We start from the raw sequence: 26454 nt of genomic DNA on the forward strand, positions 1-26454 counted from the left end.
CTAACCTGCTTTCACCTCACAGGCTGGCTGCTGGTGTCTGAAGAGTCCTGACCAACGTTTCTCTCTCTCTCTCTCCTGCCCTTGCCCTCCCCCATCTCTCTCTGTATCTCTCCCTCCATCCCCTCCCCTCTCTCACCCCCCTCTCTTCTGCACTGCCAGAGCACCTTGGATTTGAACTAAAGGGTACGGAGCCTTCATTTATCACTAAGTGCTGTCCACACAGCCCCTCTCCACAGCCTCTGACACCATGTGTGCTGGATGTTTGGCTTCCTTTCCAAAACATGGAAAAAGGATGATTCCAAAATTCTCCCTTGGCCCCAATAAGTTGTCCAACCATAAACTACTTTGATTTGGGGGAGAAAAGAGACGCTTATGAAAAGCCCAGCACCCTGGGAGTCATGCTAGGGCCCCAGTGTACGGGAACGCCCCCCTGCCTGGGGCTGATAGCTGGGAGGCCCCCCAGGGGCGGGGCCTCCTGAGTTGTGTGCAGCCCAGTGGGTTGGACCCCAGAGCCCTCGGAGAGCCCTTGTTGGAAGCCACGGCATCTTGGTTTGGAGAGTTGTGCAGAGAGGCAGCACTTCCCACTTAACTTTAATCCCCGTTCCTTCTCCCGTTTCCACCTCCATTGCTTTTCATCCTGCACCAGGCTGGTGGCTGAGAACACGGTTTGTCTCTGCCCCCTGCCCTGGGTCTGCCACGCTTTGCCATTGCTTGAGGCTGTCACTCCCTCCATGGTCTGTCCCCACGATGGCACACGTGTTCGTCCGTAAGCAAGGGCCTAGGGTGGGCTGGCCTCTGGAGCCTGCCCTCCTGCCCCCAGTGGAGAATCTCACCTCCCTCCCACTCCTATTTTCTGGCTCCCGGAAGATACCTCGGATGGGAAGGGACTCTGAGGGGTTGGTCTGTCCAGCTCTCTGGCTTGTGCTGGGATCCACCCTGCCTTAAGGGTCCAGAGTTTTACAGCAGGAGAGACGGTGTGGCTCAGATGGCCAGGCCTCTGTGGGGTCAGATTTCAGGTGTGATGTGAAACATACAGTCTTGAAAGGCTGTTGCCATGGCACTTTTGGGGAGGCCCAGTGTCTCCACCACCCAGCCCGTCAGCCGTTCTCAGCAGAAGCTAGAACTAAAAGTTTGTGTGTGTGAGTATGTCTGTCTGTTGGCTGTGACAGGGTGGGGAGGAGAGAGGCAGGATCTGGTGGCAGCTGTGGGAGGGTAGCAGGGTGCATGGGGTGAATCTGTAGAGGTGCGTGTGTGTCGTGGAGGGTGAGAGTGTTTGCACCTGTCGGGTCTCAGTGCAGGATGTGAGTACATGGAGGGGTGCAGCGGGAAGCCTTGGTGTTAAGGATTGAGCGCTGTGCAGTGGGACTGGGAGGGGCGGAGGTGAGCGTGAGCCTGTGTAAATAGATGTCTGTGTCTGTCATGGTAGTCTGTACGTTCATTCACTCACCAACTCAACAAACATCTGCGGAACCCCAGAATTTGCCAGAGTCTGGCAGAGTCCCTGCCTTCCTGGTGCTCAGATTGACAGGGAGAGACAGACAATAAGACAAGCTGGAAAGCTATCAGGAAGTGGTGAGTACTATCCAGAACATAAAAGAAGGTAATGGCATAGCACCTAGCTGGGGTGGGAGCTACTTTAGCTAAGTGGTCAGGGAAGGCTTGTCCTATATGGTGACATTTAGTGACATACAAAGTAGCTGGCCCTGCAGACAGCTGGGGGGGAGAGTTTGAGGCAGGGGTACAGCAAGTCAGGAGGAGTGGGCTGGCCTCGTCCAATGGACGGAGAAACTGCCAGCAACTCTGGAGCACAGCAGACCTGGGGAGGAGGACCACAGGTGAGACCTAAGAGGAAGGGTAAATCCAGGTGATCTGGGGCCTCACCGGCCACGATAAGGCTTTGAGTTGTGGTCAAGTTGCACTGGAAGCCACTGTGAGTTTTTAAGCAGGAAGTAAAATGGTCTACTTAATGGTTGTAAGTCAATATGGCTTTTGGATGGAGAACAGACTGGGTTGGGGGACAGGGTGGGGAGAAGTGGAAGCAGAGAAACCAGTCAGCAGTCCAAGTGAGCGATGGTGTCATCTTGGACTAAGCTGGAAGCAGTGGAGATGGTGAGAGGTGGCCAGATCCAGGATCTACTTGGGAGGCAGAGCTGAGGGGACTTGCTGATGGATCAGGTACCACCAGGGTAGGTGGGAAGGGAGGGAATGATCAGGAATGACTTGGAGCCTGAGCAACAAGAAAGGTGGGGCTGCCGCTGACGAGATGGGACGAGCAGGGAGCAGGTTTGGAAAGACGGTGGGGATCAGTGCTTGTATTGGTGCACGGCCCTTGGATGTAGGAGTCTGGAGCCCAGGGAGAAGTCGGAGCAGGAGACATCAATTTGTCAGCTGCATACAGATGGCATTCAGAGTCTGGGTGAGATCACGAAGGGAGAGAGGACAGGTGGAGAAAAGAAAGAAGCCCGAGAGCTCTGGGCCCTTCTGCATTGCAGCCCACATGGAAAAGCAGGAAGCAACAGTGACAGAGACGTCAGCCAGTGAAGGGACAGGCCACCCAGGAGAGGCCAGGAGTGGGCCCAGCAGGGGGTTCAGCTCAGAGGTCGTCAGTGACCATGACCAGAGTGGTCTCAGAGGAGTGATGGAGGCAGATGTCTGACTGGAGAGCACTGAGCAGTAGACGGGGATGAGAACTGGAGGCCGGACACAGGCCACAGAGCCCTGAGATGGGGATGGGGTGGAGGGCTATTTGTTCAAGAGTCCACATGACTGTGTGTAGGTGGACATGATGGCACATGCACATGTGTGTGCGTGTGCATATGTGCTTCTCTGGATGTGTGTGTGAATGCATCTTTGTGAAGGGGACCTGTCTGGGTATCAGATAGACATAGTCCCACAGGTATGTGTGTCTGGAGGGTTTGTTCCCCCAGGGGTTTGCTGGTGGGTACACCTTTGTCGCAGGAGGTGCAGCAAGCCCGAGGGCTTAGGGACATTTCCCAGGGCCTGTGCTGGCAGGAGAGGAGCCACCCAGCAGGGGCGGTGAGGCGGGGCGGGGGAGTCTAGGCTGTATGCCTTGACTGTGGCTGGAACTGTCACCTTTTTCCTTTCCTTCCTCCTGCTTTCTCTGTTCTAGAAGGGTAGCGGGCACTCCACCAAGAAGTGGGAAGTGGAATGGCTAGTTGGGTCTTTTTAAGGACTCTAAAGCCTCGCCTAGCTCAGCGCCTCAGGAAGGGCGGGCTGTCCCTGGAGCGCAAGGACTGTCCTAGGGCACGAGAGCTGTGCTGCACTGGTGGCTTCTCACAGAGACAGGGAGGCTGGCGTGCGTCAGGCCACAACCCTGACCCGGCGGCAGGGACAAACGGAGGCCTTTCCCCATGGGCCTGGTCTGCTCTGTCCAGCCCTGGGTCAGATGACTTGTCACCAGCCCAGAACAAACCACTCTCCACCTTCTCAGAGAAGCTACAGTAGCAAGCCAGGCCTCCACCCGGGTTTGCCATGTTCATCACCATTAAAAACAGCTCCCTGCAGCCCGTCAGGGTCCTTTGCAACCACCGGCCATAGTGGACAGGGCAGGGTTGCTGGCTAAGCTGGGTTGCCCTCCTCTATGGCCTTGGGACCTTTGCCTCCATTTCCCCATCCCCCTGCATTTTCCACTCATGTGCCCCGGGCAGGTCATGGGGTTTGGGAAGGTGAACATGGGCATAGCCATTTGTGCCCAGATCTACGGGTGGGTGAAGTCCGGGGGAGCAGAAGTCAAACCAGGAGGAGGCAGGAGGGAGGAAGGAGGAGACTGCTGGGGAGGGAAGGAGGGAAAGGATCAGGGCAGAATCTGAACTGGAAAGTCCAAGGCTTTGGGGGCAGGGGGTGTCTCTGCGCCACTGTCGCCACAGGTCCACATCCTGCCCGGCTCCCTCACACCCCCTGCCTCTGCAGAAGCTGAGGAGCTGTACCAGAAGAGGGTCCTGACTATCACTGGCATCTGCGTGGCTCTGCTTGTTGTGGGCATCGTCTGCGTGGTCGCCTACTGCAAGACCAAGTGAGTGTCAGGCATTCAGGCCGGGCAGGCCAAGCCAGGGCTGGACCTCACAAAGACTGCTTTGTGAGGACAGGCCCTCCCTCCCCACCCATGTGCCTGGCCTCCCCCCTCCCCCCACACACTCACCTTCATATGCCCCAACTGCCCTCTGCAGTTCCAGTGGGGCCAAAGGGCGAGGCCAAGAGGCAGGAACAGAGGGTGGGAGAGATGGGCCTCAGAGGACTGAACAGGAATGGTCGGGAGCACAGGCACTGTAAGAAGACATATCTGGGTTTGAATCCAGCTCTACCCTTTCCTGCGTGACCCTAAGCAAATTGATGAATCTCTCTGAGTCGTCCTCTATAAAATGGCAATGATCCTAGTATATGCCTTGGAGGATGCTGTGAGGGAGCATCTGCCCTGTCGAGTAGGCACACATCAGGCAGTATTGGAAGGTGGGGAAGTGCAGAGAGGAAGGTACATTTCCAAGGAAAAAAGAGATCTCATAAGGTACCGCCTGGTCCCACCTGGGAGCACTCTAGGCAAGAACACAGAGAAGGTGGGGTTGGGCCACCCCTGGGCAGAGGAAATGTGGGGGCAGAACCTCAGGGCAAGGGGAGGAAAAGGGCAGAAAGGGGTCTGGGCAGTTCCAACAGAACAGTGCAAGCTAAAAGACAAATGCAGGAGAGAGTCAGCTATGTTCCTGAAGCATAAGCACCTAGCAACCAGATCAGTTGGTGCAAAGGACTGGGGTCAAAATAAACAACTGGAACCCCAATGGCACTATGGGGCCTTGAATGCCAAGCTAAGGAGGCTAAGTTGATCCTTCAGGTAATGGGGAGCCAACAAAGGTTGTAGAGTGATGTAGTGCAGAAAAAATGATAGGTTTGTCACATTCTTATCTGGAGAGCAAGAGTCTGGGCACAGCCACCATTTGGAGGACTAAGCCCCGGGGTCTTGACTCCTGCTACCCCTATATGGGATGTAAGGCCCTGCCAGCCTTGTGCTGGATGAGTCCAGGACCAAAAAGGTCAGAGGAAGGTGTGGAGGGAGTTGGGGTTCAGGGCCCCTCCCTGGGCCCAAGTAGGAAAATTGAGGGCAAGAATTGGGGGGAAAGCAAGCCCCCTGTTCTAATCCCCATTGCATTTACTGATTTTCTCAAACTTTCACTCAATGCCTGCTGGGCACCCGGCCCTGTACCAGGAACATGGCCAGTGTCCTAAGCATGAGACCCAGTGCCACAGGACACATTTCAGGGGTACCTACATTCAATTGGAGGGCAGGAATTGTTTCCCTGAGAAGAAGCATGTAGGCTGGGCCTGAGAGATGAGCAGGAGTTAGCAGATGAAGAGGCAGAGAATATGTTCCTATTGGATATAACAGTATGTGCAAAGGCCCAGAGGCCAGAGAGAGCAGGCACAGTGCAGGATCAGAAAGAAACAAGCCCTCCAAGGTGGCAGCAAGCTGGGGTGGGAATTGGCCAGTGAGAGACAGTACTGGGGAGAGAAATGAGAACTGAGGACCAAGGAAGGATTTTAAGGGAATGATATGATATACCCGTTGATTGCAAAACAAATGTAATGAGTTCTTACTATATACCAAAGTGAAGTAGTCAACTCCTAGACCACAGCACTCTGTTTTATTTTCTTCATAACACTTTGCTGAAAGTATCTTGTTCATGTTTTATATGTTTATCATCGGCCTCCCCTACTGACCTGTAAGTTCCATGAGGGCAGGGACTGTGTCTCCTTCTCTGCTCCAAAATAGCACCTGGCACATAGTTAAAAGCCAATACATTCCAAATGAAGGAATGAGTGAATGGGCCAGCGCTGTGCTTGAATATTTTATCTACTCTTAATCCTCACTGGTATTTGGGATGGATAAATGATCACCCATTTACAGATGAGGAAAGTGAAACATGGAGAACTTATGTAACTTGCCCAGGGTTACACAGCTAGAAAGTAGTGGAATTTTACTCTCAGCAGAGTCAAAGTTCATTACCACTATGCTCAGGTCCTGCTGAATTCAGGCTGGTGGTGATGATGCAGGGGACAAATTGGAGGGGTCCTGGCTGAGGGTAGCCTGGGCACGGCAACAGCAGGAGGCTGCCACACAGTCCAAGCAGACTGGTTTCCCTGGAGGGGCAGCTAGGGGCATTCATGTATTGTGTGGGGTCATGCCAACTAATGCGCCCTTCCCTGCACAGAAAACAGCGGAAGCAAATGCACAACCACCTCCGGCAGAACATGTGTCCAGCCCATCAGAACCGAAGCCTGGCCAACGGGCCCAGCCACCCCCGGCTGGACCCTGAGGAGATCCAGATGGCAGATGTAAGTGGTAGTGCCAGGTCTCCCTCTGAGCCCTCACTGTTCAGCCAGCCTTCTTGTGCCCCTAAAGGATGGGCCAGGGCTGCAACCAGCCCCTCCCATGCTTAGCCTTGCTTGCTAGCCTAGTCTTGCCTCACCAGGATGACTGGCCTCGCTCTGCCCACTTCTTCAAGGAAAGGCAATGGGGGTTGATTTGCAGGGACCATCACTACCCCACCAAGTCACTGATCCAGTGGACCAGGCCCCTCCCAACCTGGAGCTTAGTGCCTCACTTCCCCATTCCCACCAGAAAGGAAGTCTGACTCGGTCACCTGTCTCTAACTCCTACCCAACTCTGTTCCAGTATATCTCCAAGAACGTGCCAGCCACAGACCATGTCATCCGAAGGGAAGCTGAGACCACCTTCTCTGGCAGCCACTCCTGTTCTCCGTCTCACCACTGCTCCACGGCCACACCCACTTCCAGCCACAGGTGGGCACTCCTGTACCCGCACCCACAGAGACTGAGGACACATGCATCACACACCTGCATGGGGACACACAGAATCCCCAGCCAGGCTCTGTACTGAGGGTCCCACTGAGTGGGAGGAGGGAAGTGGGGCCTCAAGTCGGAACCCACTGCCAAACATTCATCCAGACGTTCAGGAGATCACATTCCCTTTGCCCTAAACCAGCCCCACCTAACCTTTAGTCTGGTTTGGACCTCATTAGCTTCACTTTCTCTGGCATAAAGTGCCAACTCACTCAGTCGCCCAGAGCTATTTAATGCCCTCTCCTGGGTTTGCCCACAGGAACCAAGTCTACCTTAGCCTTCTTCTGTCCAGGGGTGGGGAGACCTGTCCACACAAGCACAAAGTCTCACACAGCTCAGAAATAACATGGTTGGCCCCTTTCTTCCCTGGGGCAGCATGGCATAGGCAGGCTCCCTTATACTGGCCACTGGGGCTGGGGTCCTGAGATAGGACCATGGGAGTAGAAGAGCTGAAGCTCAGGGTGGCAGCCGGGGTTGCAGAGAGGAAAGAAAGAGGCCTGTGCGTGCTGCACTCATCCATCCACAGGACCCAGCCCTCCTCCCTGTGTTGGGGTTGGGCATTTGTGATACTACACATCAGCCCAGAGTGAAGAAGGACAGTGAGCTGAGGAAGCCTGAGGTGGAATGAAGAACCAGGGAGGGGGTGGGCCTAGGACCCTATCTGCTGTGCTGCTCTGCCCCTTCTTGACCTCCCACTTCACCACCGCCCCCCCACCCCACCCCGGCTTCTTTAGACATGAGAGCCACACATGGAGCCTGGAACGTTCTGAGAGCCTGACCTCCGACTCCCAGTCGGGCATCATGCTGTCATCTGTGGGCACCAGCAAGTGCAACAGCCCAGCATGCGTGGAGGCCCGAGCACGGCGGGCAGCAGCCTACAGCCTGGAAGAGCAGCGCAGGGCCACTGTGCCACCGTACCATGACTCCATAGACTCCCTGCGTGACTCTCCACACAGCGAGAGGTCAGTTCCTCCCCCATGACCTGTGCCCCACCTTGGTCAGAGAGCTAGCACCACTGACCCAGGGCTGACCCTTAGGGCACCTCAGAGACATTCCAAAGAACCTCTTCCCCATTTTTCAGATGCCCAAACAAGGACCCTGAAAGATTCAATGATCTGCTTAGGGTCATCACCATGTTAACGACAGACTGGATCTACAGCTGGCCAGTGAACCCTGGTGTGCAGTGACCACTTAATTTAATTGTCCTACTAGAACACTTTTCAGAAAAGAGGATGTTATGTTATATGTAATTGCACTGGAACATCAGGAACAAACAGGAGCTATCCCAAACAAACCAGAACATATGGTTGCCTTACCCTGGTGTTACCTAGAGGCCCATGTCCCAGCAGGAACTAAGACTGAGGCAGACTGGAGGGTAGGGGGAGGTTGTCTGTGACCACCAGTGAAGGATGGGTATAAGCCAAGAATGACCGTGGGCCCCAGCAGTATCACCAAGGCCCTGTGGATCAAGATACCATTGGGTTCCCAAGCAATGGATACAGTGAGAACCAGGAAACTCCCCTTTGTCCCTGACTCCAAATCAGAAGCCATAGGAGCTAGCCCCATTCCCTGCTTAGCCCTCAACTGGCTCTTGGCAAGTGGGGTCTGTGGGAGGAGGGCAGAGCAAGGTACAGAGTACCAGGAACTCCAGGCTGGAGTGGAGGGAGAGGAGCAGATACTTGCCTACTCTCGACTCAGCCTACTTCATGCTGTCCCCGTGCTGGGCAGGCCTGCCTGGGGATCCACCTGATTCTTGCTCCCAAGGAGCTCCAAGACCAACTTTTCCAAACCCAGCTTCATAACCTGTGTGATTTGGGGCAGGTTGGATCACCTCTGTGCCTTTGTTTCCTCAGCTACAGAACAGGGAGAACATTATCATGATTCTTGTGACAGCCAGTGGAGATCTGTGCACAAAGCTCTTTGCCTCCTACCTGGCAAGGAGCTGGTGGTCACTAGGTGTAGCTGGAGGACTCCTGCGTGGTTGGGAGGTAGAGAGATGGGAAAACCATTCCAGGCGAGGGGAACATCTTGAGCTGTTCTAGCACAGGCACTTCAGAACATGGCTGGTGAGTGAGATGCCTGGAGCAGAGTAAGCTATGGAGTGAGGAGCTGGGCCTGAGAAGACAGGCTGGGGCCAGATGGATGGCTGATGGCCCTGGGCTTCTGCTTAGGGGATGGGTAAGCAGAGCTTTGACTTTAAAAGATTGCTCTGGGGACAGCATAGAGTGAAGGAGTAAAGACCCTGGGGTGAGAGGATGACCAGGGTGAACAACTAGCACAGGGTGAAGCAGGGCAGATGGTGGCTCCAGGAGAGGGGGAATGGATACAACTTGGTGGTTAATTGGATGTGCATGTAGGAGAGGAAACAGAGAGGGATCAGATGATTCAGAAAGAGAATAATGGGGATTCCAGAGAGCAGTGAGGTGCCAGCTCTACAGTTTGGAAGAGAGGCATGGAGATAGGTGAGCAAATGTTGGGCAAGCAGTTAATGGACTTCAGCAAGGAGGATGTGGAGAAAGAAAAGGGACAAGTGTCTGGGCCAACTTTTGGAGAAACTGATGTTATTTAGCCCCAAGCAGAGACACTCCCAGTGGGGTCTTGGTAACTGTCAGCCCTAGGCTGAGGATCCTATCTGAGGTGTGACTTCCCTGAGGCAACTTTTAGCTTCAATATAAGAAAAAATAATTCCCCTACTGAAGCCATCACTCATGGGATGAACTGTCCCCTGCAGGGACAGTGAGTCCAAGTCACAGGGGTGATTGAATGGAGACTAATGACTTCTGGAATTGGGCAGTATGAGTTCTGGTTCCTGCCTACCCTCAGTTCAAATCTCAGCTCCACTTCCTGGCTGTTGAACCTTGAGTGACTTAAACGTTCTGAGTCTCAGTCTCCTCGCATGTTATATGGAACTAACATAAGGGTCTTACACAATTACTGTGCTATATGAGATCGTACATGTCAAATGCCCCAGCCTGTGCCTGCCCCAAGGTAGCCATTCAGGAATACCCATGACTGAGCATTCCCACAGCCAAGGACCATTCAGAGGCTTATTGAAGGGCAGACAGGCACTGGTATAACATCCCATTGATACATTTATGGACTCATGGTTATCCCCTTTAACAGATAAAGAAACTGAGGCTCGGAAAGGTTAAGGAAATTGCTTAAGGTCACTGAGGATTACCACCATAGTTCTTGCAGGGGTGCATGCGTGATCTCCGGAAAGGCCTTTGCTTTTCGTAGGGTTCCGCCCCACTCCCGGCCCCGGCCCACCCCTCTGCCTCTCTCCACAGGTACGTGTCGGCCCTGACCACGCCCGCGCGCCTCTCTCCTGTGGACTTCCACTACTCGCTGGCCACGCAGGTGCCGACTTTCGAGATCACGTCCCCCAACTCGGCGCACGCTGTGTCGCTGCCGCCAGCCGCGCCCATCAGCTACCGCCTGGCGGAGCAGCAGCCGCTCCTGCGGCACCCGGCGCCCCTCGGCCCCGAGCCCGGGCCCGGCGCCGACATGCAGCGCAACTACGACAGCTACTACTACCCCACGGTGGGGCCGGGGCCGCGGCGCGGCGCCTGCGCGCTGGGCGGCAGCCTGGGCAGCCTGCCCGCCAGCCCCTTCCGCATCCCGGAGGACGACGAGTACGAGACCACGCAGGAGTGCGCGGCCCCGCCGCCGCCGCCGCCGCGCACTCGCGGCGCGTCCCGCAGGACGTCGGCGGGGCCCCGGCGCTGGCGCCGCTCACGCCTCAACGGGCTGGCGGCGCAGCGCGCACGCGCGGCGCGGGACTCGCTGTCGCTGAGCAGCGGCTCGGGAGGCGGCTCGGCCTCAGCTTCGGACGACGACGCGGACGACGCAGACGGGGCGCTGGCGGCCGAGAGCACGCCCTTCCTCGGCCTGCGCGCGGCGCACGAGGCGCTGCGCTCGGACTCGCCGCCGCTTTGCGGGGCGGCGGACAGCAGGACTTACTACTCCCTGGAAAGCCACAGCACTCAGGCCAGCAGCAGACACAGCCGCGGGCCGCCGGCGCGGGCCAAGCAGGACTCGGCGCCCCTCTAGGGCCCGCCCTCCCCCTCCCCCGACTTTAAGGAGAAGGGCGACCGCCTACTGGAGAAAGGAGGAAAGAAAGAAATAAAAATATTTTTATTTTCTATAAAAGGAAAAAGGTATAACAAAATGTTTTATTTTCATTTTAGCAAAAATTGTCTTATAATACTAGCTAACGGCAAAGACGTTTTTATAGGGAAACTATTTATATGTAACATCCTGATTTACAGCTTCGGGAAAAAAAAAAGAAACAACAACAACAAAAAAAAGAGAGATGGGCCAATTTTTTGACTCTTTAATAGAAACCTATATTGTGGTGCCTTTTGCTGTACGCTAATCTGGAGCTCCTGGAGAAAAGTCTGGGTTGCAGGGTGGGGGTGGGGGGAATGTAGGATCCCGAGCTGGTGGGGGTGAGAGAAAGCGGACAGAGAAGAGGCTGCAGGGTTGGGGGATAGGGGGGGTGACTGATGTACGGGGCAGTGATAGATTGGCCCTTTGCCCCCTTGCAAGATCTCAAGTCCTGGGTTCCCTGAGGAAAGGCCAGGGATCCTAGACTTGGAGCTAGAGTTGGGGTCAGGTGACGTCAAGAGGGAGACTAAGGCCCAGCGACAGCAACCTGAATGGGGAGGGGGCCTCCCCGCTCCTCACAGCTGCTAAGGGAGGAGGCACTGAGAATCAGGTCTTCCCAACAGCCCAACGTTGGAGGTTCCTCCTCCCCCATGGCCTCCAGGATGCCCCTTGTCCTCTGCAGCACCTTCGTTTACAGGTCGTCTTTTCTATTTTATGCCTGCATGTCCTTTGCATTTCAGATTCTTTAGATTGGATGCATGGTCACGCTGAGACCTAGAGGAGCCTCTTGACAGTGTATTTGATCCCCCTTTTAGCAATAAAGTAACACCATTTCCTTCTCAGCCCAACTCCCGGCCTCCAACCGACCTATGACTTCCAGTCCCTCTCCAACCCCATCTTCCCCACCCCCCTAAACTGGATCCACTGCTAATTTGTCAAAAAGGTAATTGTTTAAAAAATATCCCAAATGGGAACCTTGCCCTGAAATGTCCAAAAACCTGACTGTTGACACTTGAACATTTTTATATTATAAATAAAATCAGAAATAACTCATGTTTGACTGTGTGTGCCTAGCCCCCAGGTGAGGAGGGCAGACAGAGGATGAAGACCTGGGGTGGAGATGGATGGATGTTGGAGAGGGCCAGGGTAATCCCTGGGAGGAAGAGACACTCCCTCCAGTCTCCCTGGCTCCAGTTCCCAGAACAGGCTCCAACCCTCCTCCCTCTTCCAAGAACATTCACAAGGTATCCCTCCTGGCTGCTGGGGAACTTGGCCAATGGGCTGACGCAAATTACTCTGCTTCAAGCTCAGCCTCAGAACCCTGGCCCAGTTCCTGCCCTGGAGTTACAGGGGCTGGACTGAGACAACAGTTTCCAGGCCTAGGTAGGTAAGGAAGGAAGGATTGTGGGGTTGGCACTGGGGCAGCTGAGGCAAGATGACCCTTGGGGCCTCAGGCATGTCACAGGCAAAGTCTGGACATGCAAGATGGATAATGTAACTTCAGCTGCCAGGAGGACCACAGCTGCGGCAGCTTGTAAGCCTACAGGGTGTTATACTTTTCCCAACTTTCGACCCCTCAGAGCTAGGGCTTGTCTAAACCTGCAGTCCCTGATGAAGAGTACATAATTTCAGGCATGGAGAAGGCTGAGGGAGGTCCAGGGTTAAGAAGCCTTTGCCCTCGTTGATTAATTTATTAAACCAGTGTGAAGCGCCAGGAACCATTATGTTCCAGCCCAACATAAGGAAGTCTTCTATCCAAATTGTTCAGGTGTTTGATTTGTGTGCGCATGCACATGAATGCCTCCAGAGACCTACAGATGGGAGGGACAGAGGTTTAAGATTGAGAGTACTTACAGGTATCAACAGGGCCTGAGTTCAAATTTCACTGCCACCACTCACTAGCTGTGTGATTTCTCTAGTCTGCAGTTTCCGCTACTGAAATGATGATGCTAAAACCTACTTCAAAAGATTGTTGTGGAGGATATATATATATATATATATATATATATCTCACCCAGTATAGCCTCTGGCATGTGATACAGGCATACCTTGAAGATATGGTGGGTTCAGTTCCAGACCACCACAATAAAACAAGTATTGCAATAAAGCAAGTTATAATTGCAAAAAAGCAAGTTTTTGCTGGTGGAGGATCTTGCCTTTAATTGATAAAACACGCAACATCTGTGAAGCACAATAAAGCAACGCACAATAAAATGAGGTATGCCTGTAGGTGCCTGTTAATAGCTAATTTGATGATGGTGATGAGGATACCCTGTGTCTTGCATCTTGAATCACACAGAGTGGCAAAAACTGGATGAAAGAGAGGTTATGGAGAAAAATGAAGAAGTCAAATCATTGTATTCATTGGGGGGGGGGGCACTAAAAAAAAATTACAAAGAAACAAATGAAAATAATGCACTAAATGCTACATAAACCTGTAAAATTACTGACCGCTCCTAGCCCACATCTGGTATTGTTATCCACATCCCTCTACTGTCTGAGTTTGCTGTTGGCTTTAAAATTTTCTGAAAGCCAGTAATTCTTCTATGTGCTACCCAAGTAATTAGGAATGACCTCTTGGTGAACCCCTTGACCTTTTCATGACCCAAATTAGGAATGAACTCTTGGTGAACCCATTGACCTCTTCATGACCCAGTTCAGTGTCCTCATTTGACCTTTCTGAGAACAAGTTACTTTTACCTTCTAAACTTTTGGTCAGAAACCACCTCCATGACACCAATGACCCCACTGACCTCTATATGACCCCAAGTAATGAATGACCTCTTGGTGAACCCCTTGACCTTTTCATGACCCCAAGTAATTAGTGATGAACTCTTGGTGAACCCATTGACTTCCTCATGACCCAACTTAGTGTCCTCATTTGACCCTTCTGAGGACCGAGTTGCTATTACCTTCTAAACTTTATCAGAAACCACCTCCATCACTCCAATGAACCCACAACCTCTGTGTGACCCCAAGTAACTCTAAATAATCACCTGGTAAACTTATTGGCCTTCACATGACCTCATTTGGTGCCTTCATTGCCTGCTCTGGATTCTAAGATACCTGCTGAGACTCTACGGCCAGAACCTAATCTACTCCTTGATTCTTTTTTCATCATTGCAGCCACTCATTCATTTCACAGGTGTGAAAGGGACCGGGGAGCAGGTGTGGCCAGAGAGGCCCCTTCTCCATTCTGCCTCTCTAGTTTCTGCTTGGGGGCATCTTCAGTAGGCCTGTCAGGAGGAGGTGTAGTCCAGTTAAGTGACTTCCCTACTATCACCCTGTCTCCAGGAGCACTTAGGACATTCAAGAAACTTCCTAAATCAGTCATCTTCCCCACTCCTCCAATTCTTTCTTCTCTCTGCCAGGTCATTTTTGGTTTGTCTCCCCAGCCTTCCCAGAGTCCCAAATGGTGATGGTGACCGTCTGTCCCCCCCACCCTAGACTGTGAGCCCCATGTGGACAGGTAGCTGGCCAATCCTTTTCTCACCACAGATTCCCAGCACCCAGCACAATGTGCTGTACTGTTGAAGTTCATTGAGGAAGCAGATGAACGCTCAAGAGACCACGAACCAGCCCCCAGGAGTCGCTGAGCTGCGGCCACTACCCTGGACCACTAGGTGGCACAACCACTTACTGCATTTCACCTGCGCTCCTCCAGCCCCTGAATTTGGACAGTCCTGGAAAATGGGCATTATTTTGTGGGGTAAACATAATGGTCCATTAGAATGCAGGAAAAAAAATTAGAACTTTGATTTAGGTTTATTTTCATCTCATCTTTTTTAAATTTCTATTTTTGTGTATGTTTTATAATGTACATAATATTTTAGTAAAGTAGTACATGTATATAATTTACAATAAATAATTATACAATTAAGAAAGTGAACTAAAAATGTTTTTTACTGATGGGAGGCACAACTAGCGCTCAGGGAAGCACATCTGTCAGCAACAGACAGGGCTTGCCCCTCTGTTTTCACTCACCTGCCCTCAGGAGGTGGACAATGGGAAGCTGACCCCATAAACCAAAGGACCTTTGAGCAGTGTGGAGAAAATACAGAGAGCTCTTTATGCTGCCACAGTGCTCTTTCAATTTCACTTAAATGAACATTTAATTGTCTTCAGCAAAATAAGGGGGCCAGATGGTTTGAGTACACTTCAGCTGATCCAAATGAAATAATCTGAATTTAAATCACTACATCTTTGCACAAACTCACATGTTTCCTGAATCAAATGTGAGTAGGCTTGTAAATGTTGGGTAGTTAGCTGCAAAGTTGACTTAGTAGCTAAATATGTTACCACTGAGGTCAAATCGCTGGCCAAACTACAGTTATCTATTTTTAAAATAGAAAGGATTTACTCATCATTGCTGCATTGAGGGTTCCATTACCCCCATCACTTGTCAGTCAGAGGAACACAAGGTTTAAAGGATTCTAGTCTGGCCCTGGCCGGTTTGGCTCAGCGGTTAGAGCATCAGCCTGCGGTCCCGAGAGACCCGGGTTCGGTTCCTGCTAAGGGCATGTACCTTGGTTGCAGTTTGTCCCCGGCCCTGGTTGGTCGTGCGGGTGGCAGCCACTCGATGTGTCCCTTTCACATCGATGTTTCTCTCTCTCTCTCTCCCTCCTACTCTATCTGAACAAAAAATGTCCTCGGGTGAGGATAAAAAAAAAAGAATTCTAGTCTGATCATCATGTGGCAAATTTCTCTTTCTTCCTAAACATGTCCTTAGCTAGCATTTCTGAGTCACTAGAAGAGTGAAAGAAATACCAACCTAAAAAACAATCAGCAACTTGTCATTCCACCTTTTCCCAAGACCAAGGATTAATGGCTTCCATAACCTCCCCCCATCAAACATCTTTGGGCTTGTTGACAAGGGGCTATTTGCAAGGCAGAGTGTCTTTTATTCCTGTAACAGTAGATCTGAACAAGAGGCCACCTCTGGAGCTCAGAGACCTGGCAGCACCAACATAAAGACCAAAAAAATAAACAGAGCCACAGTCCCATCCCACTCACACACCATGATGCCTGTGGGACAGATGAGGTGGCACACACGCATTGTCTATTTATTCCAAAACATCAACTGTAAGAGCAATGTAAGTCACAGGTCAGCCGGAAGAGGGGAAAATGGAGTGAGAGGAGGTCAGCACTGTCTCCACCTTCCCTCCCAGAGTGTCAGGGCCACCAGGGGGCCAGAGAGCAGCCCTGAAATAGGATTTTCCTTCATCTTATTTCATCCTTTGATATCAGTTCCAAAACTGTCTTTAAAGGGGGTCCTTATATAGATATATGATTCCTATATATATACATTTATGTCCGTATAAAAGAAAGCAGAAGTGGCCTCAGTGGATGGAAGGCGAGGTGGACGGACGCACATGTGAGTGGACACAGCTTGTCATGGAGGGAGCAGACGCGGGTCCTGGATTATTGCGATGTGAGATAGGGAGAACGGGTGTGATTCCAGAGGCTGTTGGGTCGAGGGAGGGAGGATAATGCTGGTGGTCTGCAGACCTGCTGCTGGTCAACTCAGAGGAAGGAGGAGGAGAAAGGGTGGGAGTCCAAGCTGAGACCTGGAGTCAAGACCTGCCCTCAGAAACCAGAAAGATGAGGGAAGAACGAGGGCCTGGGAAGTCAACTGCCCTCCCCGCTTCACCAGTGAGATGGTATTTAGAGCATGCACACAACCTGCCTACAAAATGAGGCTCCACGGTGGAGAAGGATGCGAGGGCTGAGGAGAGGGTCTGAGGCCCAGAGAAGCCCCAGGATGCAAAAATCAATGCCATGAGTAGCATCTCCATCTCCTTGGCCCACGGGGCTCTCCATGCCCTTCTGGCTGCCCCTCAACTGCCTGGAGCTGGCCCAAGTGGCCCCTGGCTGGAACTGTGCTCTCTGACCCCTCTGAGAGCATTTGCCTGCCTCTGGGGCCTGTCCATCCATGCCAGCTAAGTATCAGGTCCAATGGTATCCTTCTTGGCTTTGCTGCCAGTCACAGTTCCGTGGCCCTGGCTGAGGGCAGGGCTTGAGTGGGTCTTGCGGAGGGAAGGGTCATCCCCTTCCAGGGTGGCCAGCCGGTTCTCAATCCGCTCCAGGTCATCCGAGCCCACTTTGATTTTCACTGCCAGGAGGTGGATATAGGTCTCATAGCGGCTTTTCTAGGGAAAGAGCAGAGAAAGATCAAAAACAAAATCAAAAGACAACAAAATGTGAAAAACTATTTGTATCTTAGATGACAAAAGACTAATTTCCATAATATTCAGAGAGCTCTCACAAGTCAATAAAAAGGAGATAAACAATCCAATAAAAAATAGGCAAGCACAGGCAACAAAAGTAAAAATAAACAAATGAGATTACATCAAAATTTTAAACTTCTGTGTATCAAAGGACACAATCAATAGAGTAAAAGTCAATCTAAAGGATGGGAGAAAATATTTGCAAAGCATATACCTGCTAAATATTTAGTATTAGAATGTATTTTTTTAAAAACTCCTACAAAGAACCCGATCAACAAATAAACAAGGGGCTTGAATAGACATTTCTCCAAAGAAAATGTATAAATGGTCAATAAACTCAACATCACTAATCATTAGGAAATGCAGATCAAAACCACAATGAGATACCTCACACCCATTAGTTTGGCTACTATAAAAGAAAAAGAAAAAAACACCAGAAAATACCCAGTGTTGGTGGGGATGTGGAGAAACTGGAACCCTCATACACTACTGACAGGAATGTAAAGTAGTATAGCTGCTGTAAACAGCAGTATGGGTATTCCTCAAAAAGCAAAAAATAACATTCCCATATGATCCCACAACACCACTTCTGGGTATATATCCAAAAGAATGGAAAGCAGGGTTTCAGAGAAATATTTATACACCCACGTTCACAGCAGCATTATTCACAATAGCCAAAAGGTGGTATCAACCCAAATGTCCACCGGCAGATGAATGGATAAACACAATATGGTCTATACATACAATGGAATATTATTCAGCCTTAAAAAGGAAAGAGATTATCACATATGCTACAACATAGATAAACCTTGAAGACATCATGTTAAGTGATGTAAGCCAGTCACAAAAACTCAAGTTCTGTATGATTCCACTTATATGAAATACCTAGAGTAGTCAATTCATAGAGATAAAAAGTTGAATTTTCGTTGTCAGAGGCTGGGGGTGGGGACAGATTGAGGAGTTGTTTAATAGGTATAGAGTTTCAGTTTGGGAAGATGAAAAAGTTCTGGCGATTGGTTGCACAACAATGCAAATACTAGAGTTAACACGACTGAACCACACTTTTAAAATGACCAAGATGGTAAATTTTATGCTATATGTATTTTATCACAATTTAAAATTTTTAACCCAAATTAAAATAGCAATAAGACACCAGTTGTTAAATCAATCAGACTGGTAAAAATTAAAGCACCCAATAATGTCCAGTGTTGGTGAGAGCACAGAGAGAGGTAAATTCACAAGCTATTGAATGAGCGCCCTGGCCGGTTTGGCTCAGCGGTTAGAGCGTCGACCTGTGGTCCGGAGAGACCCGGGTTCGGTCCCCGCTAAGGGCATGTACCTCGGTTGCAGTTTGTCCCCGGCCCTGGTTGGTCGTGCGGGTGGCAGCCACCCGATGTGGCCCTTGTACATCGATGTTTCCCTCTCTCTCTCTTCCTCTCTCTCCCTCCCACTTCATCTGTACAAAAAAAAATGGAAAAATGTCCTCGGATGAGGATTAGAAAAAAAAAAAAAAAAAAGCTATTGAATGAGCTATAAATTGCTAAACATTTGGGAGATTTGACAGTGTCTAAGGCCTTGACACTGAGCTCCAGGCCCTCACCACAGCTGAAGGAAGCTGGGGTCCTGGAAGAAGCAGGGCGTAAGGGTCAGGAGACTCTCTCTGTTCTTGCCCAGATCAGGCACAAGAACAGAAGATCCTTCACTGCTGAACAGGAGTGAGAAAGACCAAGAAGGGCACTGGAGCTAATCTGTCACTTGGGTAAGGACCCCCATTCCTCCACTTAACTGTCACCTCGGGCAAATGATCTGACCTCTCCAAGCCTCAATTTCCCTGTCTATAAAATGGGGATAATAACAGAAGCCATTTCACAGAGTTGATGAAGATTAAATCAGTAGATCTGAGAAGACTTCCATAAGCTACAAAGCTTTATGTTTTTTCGAAGGTCAGGATCTATCCTGGGAACTCTCCTCTCTTCCCCATACCTCAGTAGAAAATCAGTGTGGAAATCTAGAGATTGAGATTGGTGACTTCCTGCCCTTCCTGCTCTGCGGACTTCCTAGCTCAGTCTTAGCCTCTCTGTCTAGCCATTCCCATGCACAGGACAGTCCCAAGGCCAGCCGAAAATGGACAAGCGGTTCCTGCCTTCCTCCCCCAAGCCGAGCGCCATCCTTCACCCAGCAAAGGTGATACTCTGTCAGCCCCATTTGCGAAGCATTGTGAGGCAGAGTGGAGGTAATGGGCATAGTAGAGGTGAGATGGAAAGAAGGGAGAGCTTAGAAGGAGAGCTTAAGTTGCTCTGCTTGAGAAACTTGTGGAAGTGGAAAATAAGACACAGGAGGAAAGTCCCATGGACAGGGCTTGAGAGTTCTGTAGCTTGGTTGGAAAATCTTCCTGTGGGAAGTGGAGGCAAGGAGGGGCTTGAAGACTGGGTGTGTGTGTGAGGGGGGTTTCTGGTGAAGCCCGGCTGGTGCTTTTTGAGAGACACCATTGAGCCCTGGCTGGTTTGGCTCAGCGGTTAGAGCGTCGGCCTGCAGGCCAGGGAGTCCCGGGTTCAATTCCGGCCAGGGCACCTGTCTCAGTTGTGGTTCGTCCCGCTCCAGTTGGAGTCATGTGGGTGGCAACCAATCAATGTGTCTCTCACGCATCAGTGTCTCTCTCTCTCTCTCCCTCCCACTCTGTCTGAACATAAATGTAAAAATATCTTCGGTGAAGATTAAAAAAAGAAAAAAAACTAAAAGAGAAAGAGACAGACATCATTGACAGCTGGACTGTGCAGACTAGCCCACAGGAGGCTACCGTCATTCATAATTGCCTCGGGGGAGCCCCCAAAGTGGGGAACCCCAAAACTATATGGAATGATGTTGGTGGTGGGATGTGGAAGATGGGAGCTGGCCTCCTCGGCCCCAGCCCTTTCCTTCACAATCCATCCCACAGCAGGCCCACCTCAAATGTGAGATAGTGCTCCTTCAGCCGGCTCTCCTCCGCCTCCTTGGATTTGTGGCCCCTCTCCACTGGGTGACACCTGTGCTCAGCCAGTTCTGCAGTCACCTGCCTCAACTTATTCTCATGAGAACGCAGCTGCTCCTCCTGCAAAGACAAGTCCTGCACTGTGAGGTCCCCCTCTCGGGTTGTCATAGGGGGGCATCTAATCCTGTCCTGCCAGGATCTGTTTCACCACAGGGAAACTGAGGCCTGGCCAGGGTCATCAAAATGTGAGGTGCCAGGCTCCAGACCTCAGGGAGTGTGCCTCCACCTTCTTCCTCCCTCCCTGCTCTCGTTGGCATCAGCTCCTCTAGATAACCCCCTAGCAGGCTTAGGGGATGAGAGATCCTCAAGCTTGTACGCGCCTGTAAACACTGCCTGACACAGACACACAATCACCCAGAGACGCCCCCTCGCTCATATGGACTCGCACATGCACACACAAACACACTGTGCCAAGGGCAGCCTGGTCTTAGCTACCCCTGGCTCCACACAGTCTCTTACACTCATGCCAGTGACTCACAAGTGATGGTCACATACCCACCAAAAGACAGGCAAAGACACTGTCACACAGACAAGAGCACACACACATCCCATCCACCACAGTATAGCCACATTGCTTTGTGCTCTGTGGGCAATGGGCTGTGTGCACGTGTGTGCACGTGTGTGAACACATGTACGGTGTGGGTATGTGTGTGCACTGAGTAAGCGTGCACAGGGCCCAGGAGTTGAGTGGAGAGGCCCAGGACAAGGGCCCAGTAGGAAAAGGGCCAGCGACTGGCAAAGACAGGAAGTAAGAAGCTTCCCTTGCCCTCTACCTCCCAAGCTGTGGTCCTCTATTTATCTTTCTTCTCAAAAACCAAACTGAAAAACTGGGGTATGGGTGAATTGGAGCTTTTATTAGGATTACAAATAAAACATTTAAGGGTAGATGACTGGATAAAGGGTAAATCAAGTCTCCCTCTCCTAGCTCCCTATGACATACACATTTTCTCACATCATGCAAAACACATGTGGGCAAACACACATGATGCCCACAGACCCACAGTCACATCCACAGGATACACCACCACTGGCACAGAAGCACACCCATGCCACTCACCACAGTGTAGCCACGCCAGTGTTGTGCGTGGCCTCAGTCTTCCCATCTGTAAAGGGGGTGGGTGCAGTGGGGATGGAAGAAAATATCTGTCCCTTTGCCTTGTCTCTGAGCCCAGGACACTGTGTGGGAGCGGAGGTGATAGCTGCTGAATGACGGGGGCTGGCACGGGGGAGGCGGCCTGGGAGGCTGGTGTGGTCCCAGGTGCTTGTACCTGGCAGAGGCGAGTGGTGCAGGAGGGCAGCAGGGGCCGACAGAACTTCTTCATGGAGCTGACAGCAGCTGGGAAGGCTGGGGCTGAGAAGATAGCGGCCACCAGGTTGATCCTAAGGATCCAGGACAGCATTTCTTCTTTGCTCCTGGGGACAGGATGGGAGGGGAAGTGCACCAGTTTCTCACAATGGGACTCCCTCTTTCCAACCCAGCACCCAGTACCCAGCACTAGCCTGGCAGAGAGCGAGCACAGCACTTCCATGTAGGTGGGCAAAGGAGTACGGGAGGAGGGCGGGGGCTGGATGGCCTGGTCATGTCTGTGTAGGGAGCCCCTTCTGTCCCAGCTCCCAGGCAAGACCTGGATTTCCATGTGAAAATAAAACTGCCAGGTCCAAAGCTAATGGCCATGGAGCTAATGGGCCCTAGAGCTAGCTGGCCCGGGGTCATCAGAGGCAGCTGGTTGTCCCCACTGCCTTCCTGGGCACAGACACAACATCCTGAGAGCTCACCTACTAGCCTCTCTCATATGAAACATGAAACCCCAATCTGAAGTCTCGGAAGGATGGGGTACAGGGGAGTGGACAGAAAGTCATCCTTCCATGACTTAGAGAGAAACTGCAGGGCAAGTCTTTCCCATCCATTCCCCCCACCTGACTTAAAGTGAAGGATGGTTCTTAGCCTCCTTCTGCCCATATGTAGGGAGTTCAGCGTGCATCAGAATCACCTGGAGGGCTCTGTTAAAACCCAACTGCCAGCCCATCCCCAGAGGCTCTGATTCAGCAGGTCTAACGTGGGGCCAGAGAAACTACACTTCTAACAGGTTTCCAGGAGAGCCTGAGGAGCCCATGCTTGAAGCGTGGCTGGCGGGGGCCTTGCTGTTGGTTTATGCTGAGCAGATACATGCAGGCAGAGGGAGCAGAGGGCGCCTCCCCGAAAGCAGATGAGGAGGGGGGTGCAGTGCAGGCTCCATGCTGCAGGCCCTGAGTCCAGGAGGAAGCTAGGGGTTCCCCACTCCTACTTACGGTGCCTGGAACAGGAAGACCCTCCAGTCAGCTGTCTTCAGCTTCAGCACGTTGGACTTCTTGCTGTAGTCGGAGGCCCTGGTGGCCAGAGCATGGTGCACACGAATGGCATTCTTCAAGTCACCCTCAGACAGAGCTTTGTCAGGCCGGTACTCATCCTGGACAGGTGGGGGGGGCAAGCCTCTATCATGGCCAGCTCCGGCTTACTGACCCACATTTCCTCCACCCTCACCAGCCCTCCCTCTCACTCTCCTTCCCTCTGTCAATAGATCTCCCTCTATTTTCAACTCCTGCCACTTAATGCCATGCCAACCCCAACAAGAATCATTTCAGGTATCCTCCCCGCACCCCTGTGAGAGCCTGTGAGACCCCAGAGTGGGCATCCTCTGAACCCTGGGCACTTGAAAAGCCCCTCCCCCAAATCACCAAAGCTCTGAGTAGGCCTGAGTCCGGGCCCTGATGGGGGAGGACCCAGCACTGACCTGCCTAACCCCAGGTCTTGCTCAGGACCCTCTGGGAACCACACGGCAGTGGCTGGATGGGGAAATGAACGGGCCCTTCTTGAGTAAGGACACTGAGGCAGTCTCTCACCTTCTGCAGGTACAGGATGGTCCCTTTGAGCACCGCGTAGAATTTCTTCCAGCCACGTCTCCCACGGGGCGCTGGAGACAGGGCACAGGTAGTGTGGCCGCAACCACCTACCCCAAAATCTCCTCCCCTACCACACATCTACCTGCATGTGCATCCCCATAGGAGTGGCAAAGGGGGGCAGACCCCATCTAGACTAGCACCCTTCCCCATGACCCTTCCCCGCCTGACACCCACTCCTCTTGCCATCCATGTCGGCATGAGTCTTCCGGGTCAGCACACCGTGCTTGTAGGTGGTAGCACTGAGAGCCTGTGGGACATCCAGGAAGGGGTTGCCACCGTCCAGGATCCGTGTCACCTTCTTTGTGCCAGTCCCAAACTTGTCATCCACCAGCTCAGACAGTGATTTTCTCAGCTCATCTTCATCACTGGGAAAGTACTAGATCTGAGCACCACCTCCGGGGAGGCCTCAGCCCCACATCAATATGCCTTCCCACCACCCACCACTCCTCTGGGAGCCAGTCGAGGTGAAGAGCGGAGAAGAGGAGGTTCCAACTCCAGGTCACAGATCCAGATCTTTGACTCCTTCCCTCAGGGGCTCAATTCTGACCCCTGACCTCTGCTCCTTGATTTTTTTACCTCCAAGCTCCAATCTTCACACTTGATCACAAAGTTGGAGACCTTATTATCTCCAGACCTCCTTCCTAGTCTGCCTTCTCCTCTCTCCAGCCCTGAAAGCCCAGCTCCAGGGAGCAGTAACTCCTGGCCAGACTCAAGCTGCTGCCCAGCCCCACAGCTATGGGGATCCCCACTGAACCTTGTTAGAAGAATGCCAGCGCTTCCCCTTGGGGCTGAGATTCCTAACAATCCCTGCTTGGGACCTCCACACAGATCCGAGGACCCAGGCTGCCCTGGAGAGCACAGCACAGCAGGTCAGGACACCCATTTCCCCAGAGCCTCGCAGTCTCACCAACTAGCAAGGTCACCACACCTCTTTCCAATGGCTGGGCACCTCCAGGATCACTGCCTTCACAGGGAAAGAAGTTAGGGGACAGTAACCCCTCCCCACTGCCAAGAACAGTTGCCACCTAAACATGGTCATACTCTTGGGGTTATAGGGAGACCCATGCCTCCTGCCTGCCTACCTTCTAAAGAGGAAAAAATTATCATCATATGGGTGTAGTGGCAGTATCCCCAGTACAGAAAACAAGTGTGTATATCATGGAACTAAAGTCACAGTTCTATCTATTTCCATAGCCATGTAAACACTGCACACTTGTTATCAAAACAGAAAACAAACCCAAAGGAGAACTCAACACCAGGTTTGGCCCGCTGGACAGGGGTCATCAGGGACCTGGGTTGGGAGAGATCAGCACCATGGAGAGTGGCCGGAGTGACTTCCCTACACCCCACCCCTGCCCCGAGCCACTCCCCATTCTCCCTCCCAGTGATTCAGTGTTCCCATACCTGTGCCCATGGGCACTACTCACATGGCCCATTCCAGCTTTTCATTCTTGATGGAGTTGTAAAGGGTCTGGGAGAGGGGCAAAGAGAGAGAGGAGCTCTAATGAAAAATCAAAAAAATCTCCATCTAACTCTCACAATGTGGATGCAATGAGGGAGCACTTTTAAGCCAGTGGGGCAAAGTGATTGTTTGATTCATACTTGTTTTTTGGTGGGTGAGTGAATGGAGGGTGGGGGATGAGTGGGTATATGACTGGGTGGACAGATTTGAGTATGAGCAGGTAGATGGGTTGGTAGGTAGGTGGATAGGTGGGAAAATGGGTGAATGGTGGATAGATGGCTACATGTGGAGTGTGTGTGGGGAGTGTTTAGGGGTGTAGGGGATGCCGATATGATGACGGGTAAATGACTGAGTTGGTGGATGAGTGGATGGGAGAATGGATGCATGGAAGGCCAGATAGGTGGGTGAATGAATAAATGAGGAGAAATGTATTGGTGGGTGGTGGGGCTGGGATTATTTGATCTCACAAATACATCCTTAACAAGTGTTTCTTGATGGTGAAGAAAATAATTATGATAAGAGAGTGATGAAGACAATTTTCTTTTTTTTTTTAACCTCCAGATTCACTATACAACTGCCCCACTGGTATCACCAGGTCCTTCAAACCCATGATTTAAAATTGAACTCATCTTATACCTCCAAAAAAACCTCTTTTCTTTCTCCAAGGCCAAGAACTGACCAGGCTTGAAAGGCCAGAGTTCTACCCTGGGCTTCAGCCTCAAAAGAAAACTAGATTCCCTTAATTCCTGTTGATGTTGAAGGAATAAGTGGTCTTTGCCCCATGGTGAAGTGGCGGTAAGTGGTGGTGGTAAAGGTGGTGGTGATGGCCATGAGAGCTGTGACAATTGGTGGCAGTACTGATTATTACTATGATAGCAATAATGATTCTGTAGCACTAAAAACAAATCTCATAAAGCCTACCCCTCTGCCTAACTCAAGGAACACATAACAGTTAAATGTTGAGCTGGAAGGTCTCTAACTCTGTCCCAAAGTCACAGTGGTCCAGACCCCAGTATTAAGAATTTGGAATATTGGGATTTAGTGAGGCAGAGACCTTTCTCCTCTCCAACCACCCTGTTACAGCTGGAGACATGGGGACCCTTCACAGGTCATACCTTCAGCAGGTCTTTGGCAAAGTCTTGGCCATCATTCAGCTGGTCCAAGTTGGCAATGAATTGCTGGCAGGACATCTTCTTACCAATGTTCTGTAATGGAGAAATGGTTCTGCCTGAGAGTAGGGGCGGAGGCTGGTGTCATCCCCACACCTGCGCTGCCCAGCCAGAAGGGATGAGGCAGCATCAAGGTCAGGACTTCCCTCTGTCTCCAAGAGTTTACAAAACCCTTTTTCACATTCAAGATTCTGATCCTCAAGCATCATGAGAGGTTATGGTTCTCCTCAAACCCAGTTGAAGGAGTCAGGTTGAATGAAGTATTATAATAGTTGACATTTGCCAGGTGTCTACTATGTTCTAGGTATTGAACTTGACATGCATTATCTTGTCTCTTTATCACAACAAGAAAAAATGAGGTGGTTGTTATTATTATCCCCATTTGACAGGTAAGGGAACTGAGGTACAGAAAGGTGATATGCCCATGATCACACAGCAAGGAAGAAGAAGGGCCGAGTGTGTCTGACACCAAAGTCCATGCTCTCACCCACTACTCCATGATTAACTCTCCCAAGGTCACACAGCACCAGGGCTTGAACCCAGGCCTCTTGGCTCCTGAGCAGAAGCTCTGTATATTCCGTCACAACTCTCTCACACTCTCACCTGCACAGAGGGGCATCAAGACCTCCAAGAGGGCCCTGGCCAGTT

General features: G+C 51.5%; 2 protein-coding genes across 6 annotated transcripts in view; one reads left to right on the forward strand and one right to left on the reverse strand.

Moving 5' to 3' along the window:
• Nucleotides 1–11147, forward strand: part of NRG2 (neuregulin 2) — a 189249-nt gene extending 178102 nt beyond the window's left edge. For 2 of the 5 annotated variants that reach the window (XM_036240771.1, XM_036240772.1), the window contains exons 6-11: nucleotides 160–183; nucleotides 3931–4033; nucleotides 6219–6342; nucleotides 6683–6810; nucleotides 7605–7832; nucleotides 10161–10923. In XM_036240771.1, coding sequence (XP_036096664.1) covers nucleotides 160–183; nucleotides 3931–4033; nucleotides 6219–6342; nucleotides 6683–6810; nucleotides 7605–7832; nucleotides 10161–10923 — 1370 coding nt within the window. Of the gene's footprint in view, nucleotides 1–159; nucleotides 184–3930; nucleotides 4034–6218; nucleotides 6343–6682; nucleotides 6811–7604; nucleotides 7833–10160 lie in introns of all 5 variants that reach the window. The other 3 variants (XM_036240773.1, XM_036240774.1, XM_036240770.1) reach the window with 2 other exon arrangements.
• A 5772-nt stretch (nucleotides 11148–16919) lies between these two features.
• PSD2 (pleckstrin and Sec7 domain containing 2) overlaps nucleotides 16920–26454 on the reverse strand; it is a 31404-nt gene continuing 21869 nt past the window's right edge. The window contains exons 7-14 of the mRNA XM_036241120.1: nucleotides 25753–25842; nucleotides 24603–24646; nucleotides 23350–23540; nucleotides 23116–23186; nucleotides 22525–22682; nucleotides 21504–21648; nucleotides 20152–20295; nucleotides 16920–17129 (exon numbers count right to left, since the gene is read on the reverse strand). Coding sequence (XP_036097013.1) covers nucleotides 16920–17129; nucleotides 20152–20295; nucleotides 21504–21648; nucleotides 22525–22682; nucleotides 23116–23186; nucleotides 23350–23540; nucleotides 24603–24646; nucleotides 25753–25842 — 1053 coding nt within the window. The remainder of the gene's footprint in view (nucleotides 17130–20151; nucleotides 20296–21503; nucleotides 21649–22524; nucleotides 22683–23115; nucleotides 23187–23349; nucleotides 23541–24602; nucleotides 24647–25752; nucleotides 25843–26454) is intronic.

Source organism: Molossus molossus, unplaced genomic scaffold, assembly GCF_014108415.1.
Source record: "Molossus molossus isolate mMolMol1 unplaced genomic scaffold, mMolMol1.p scaffold_m16_p_4, whole genome shotgun sequence".
NCBI lineage: Eukaryota > Metazoa > Chordata > Mammalia > Chiroptera > Molossidae > Molossus > Molossus molossus.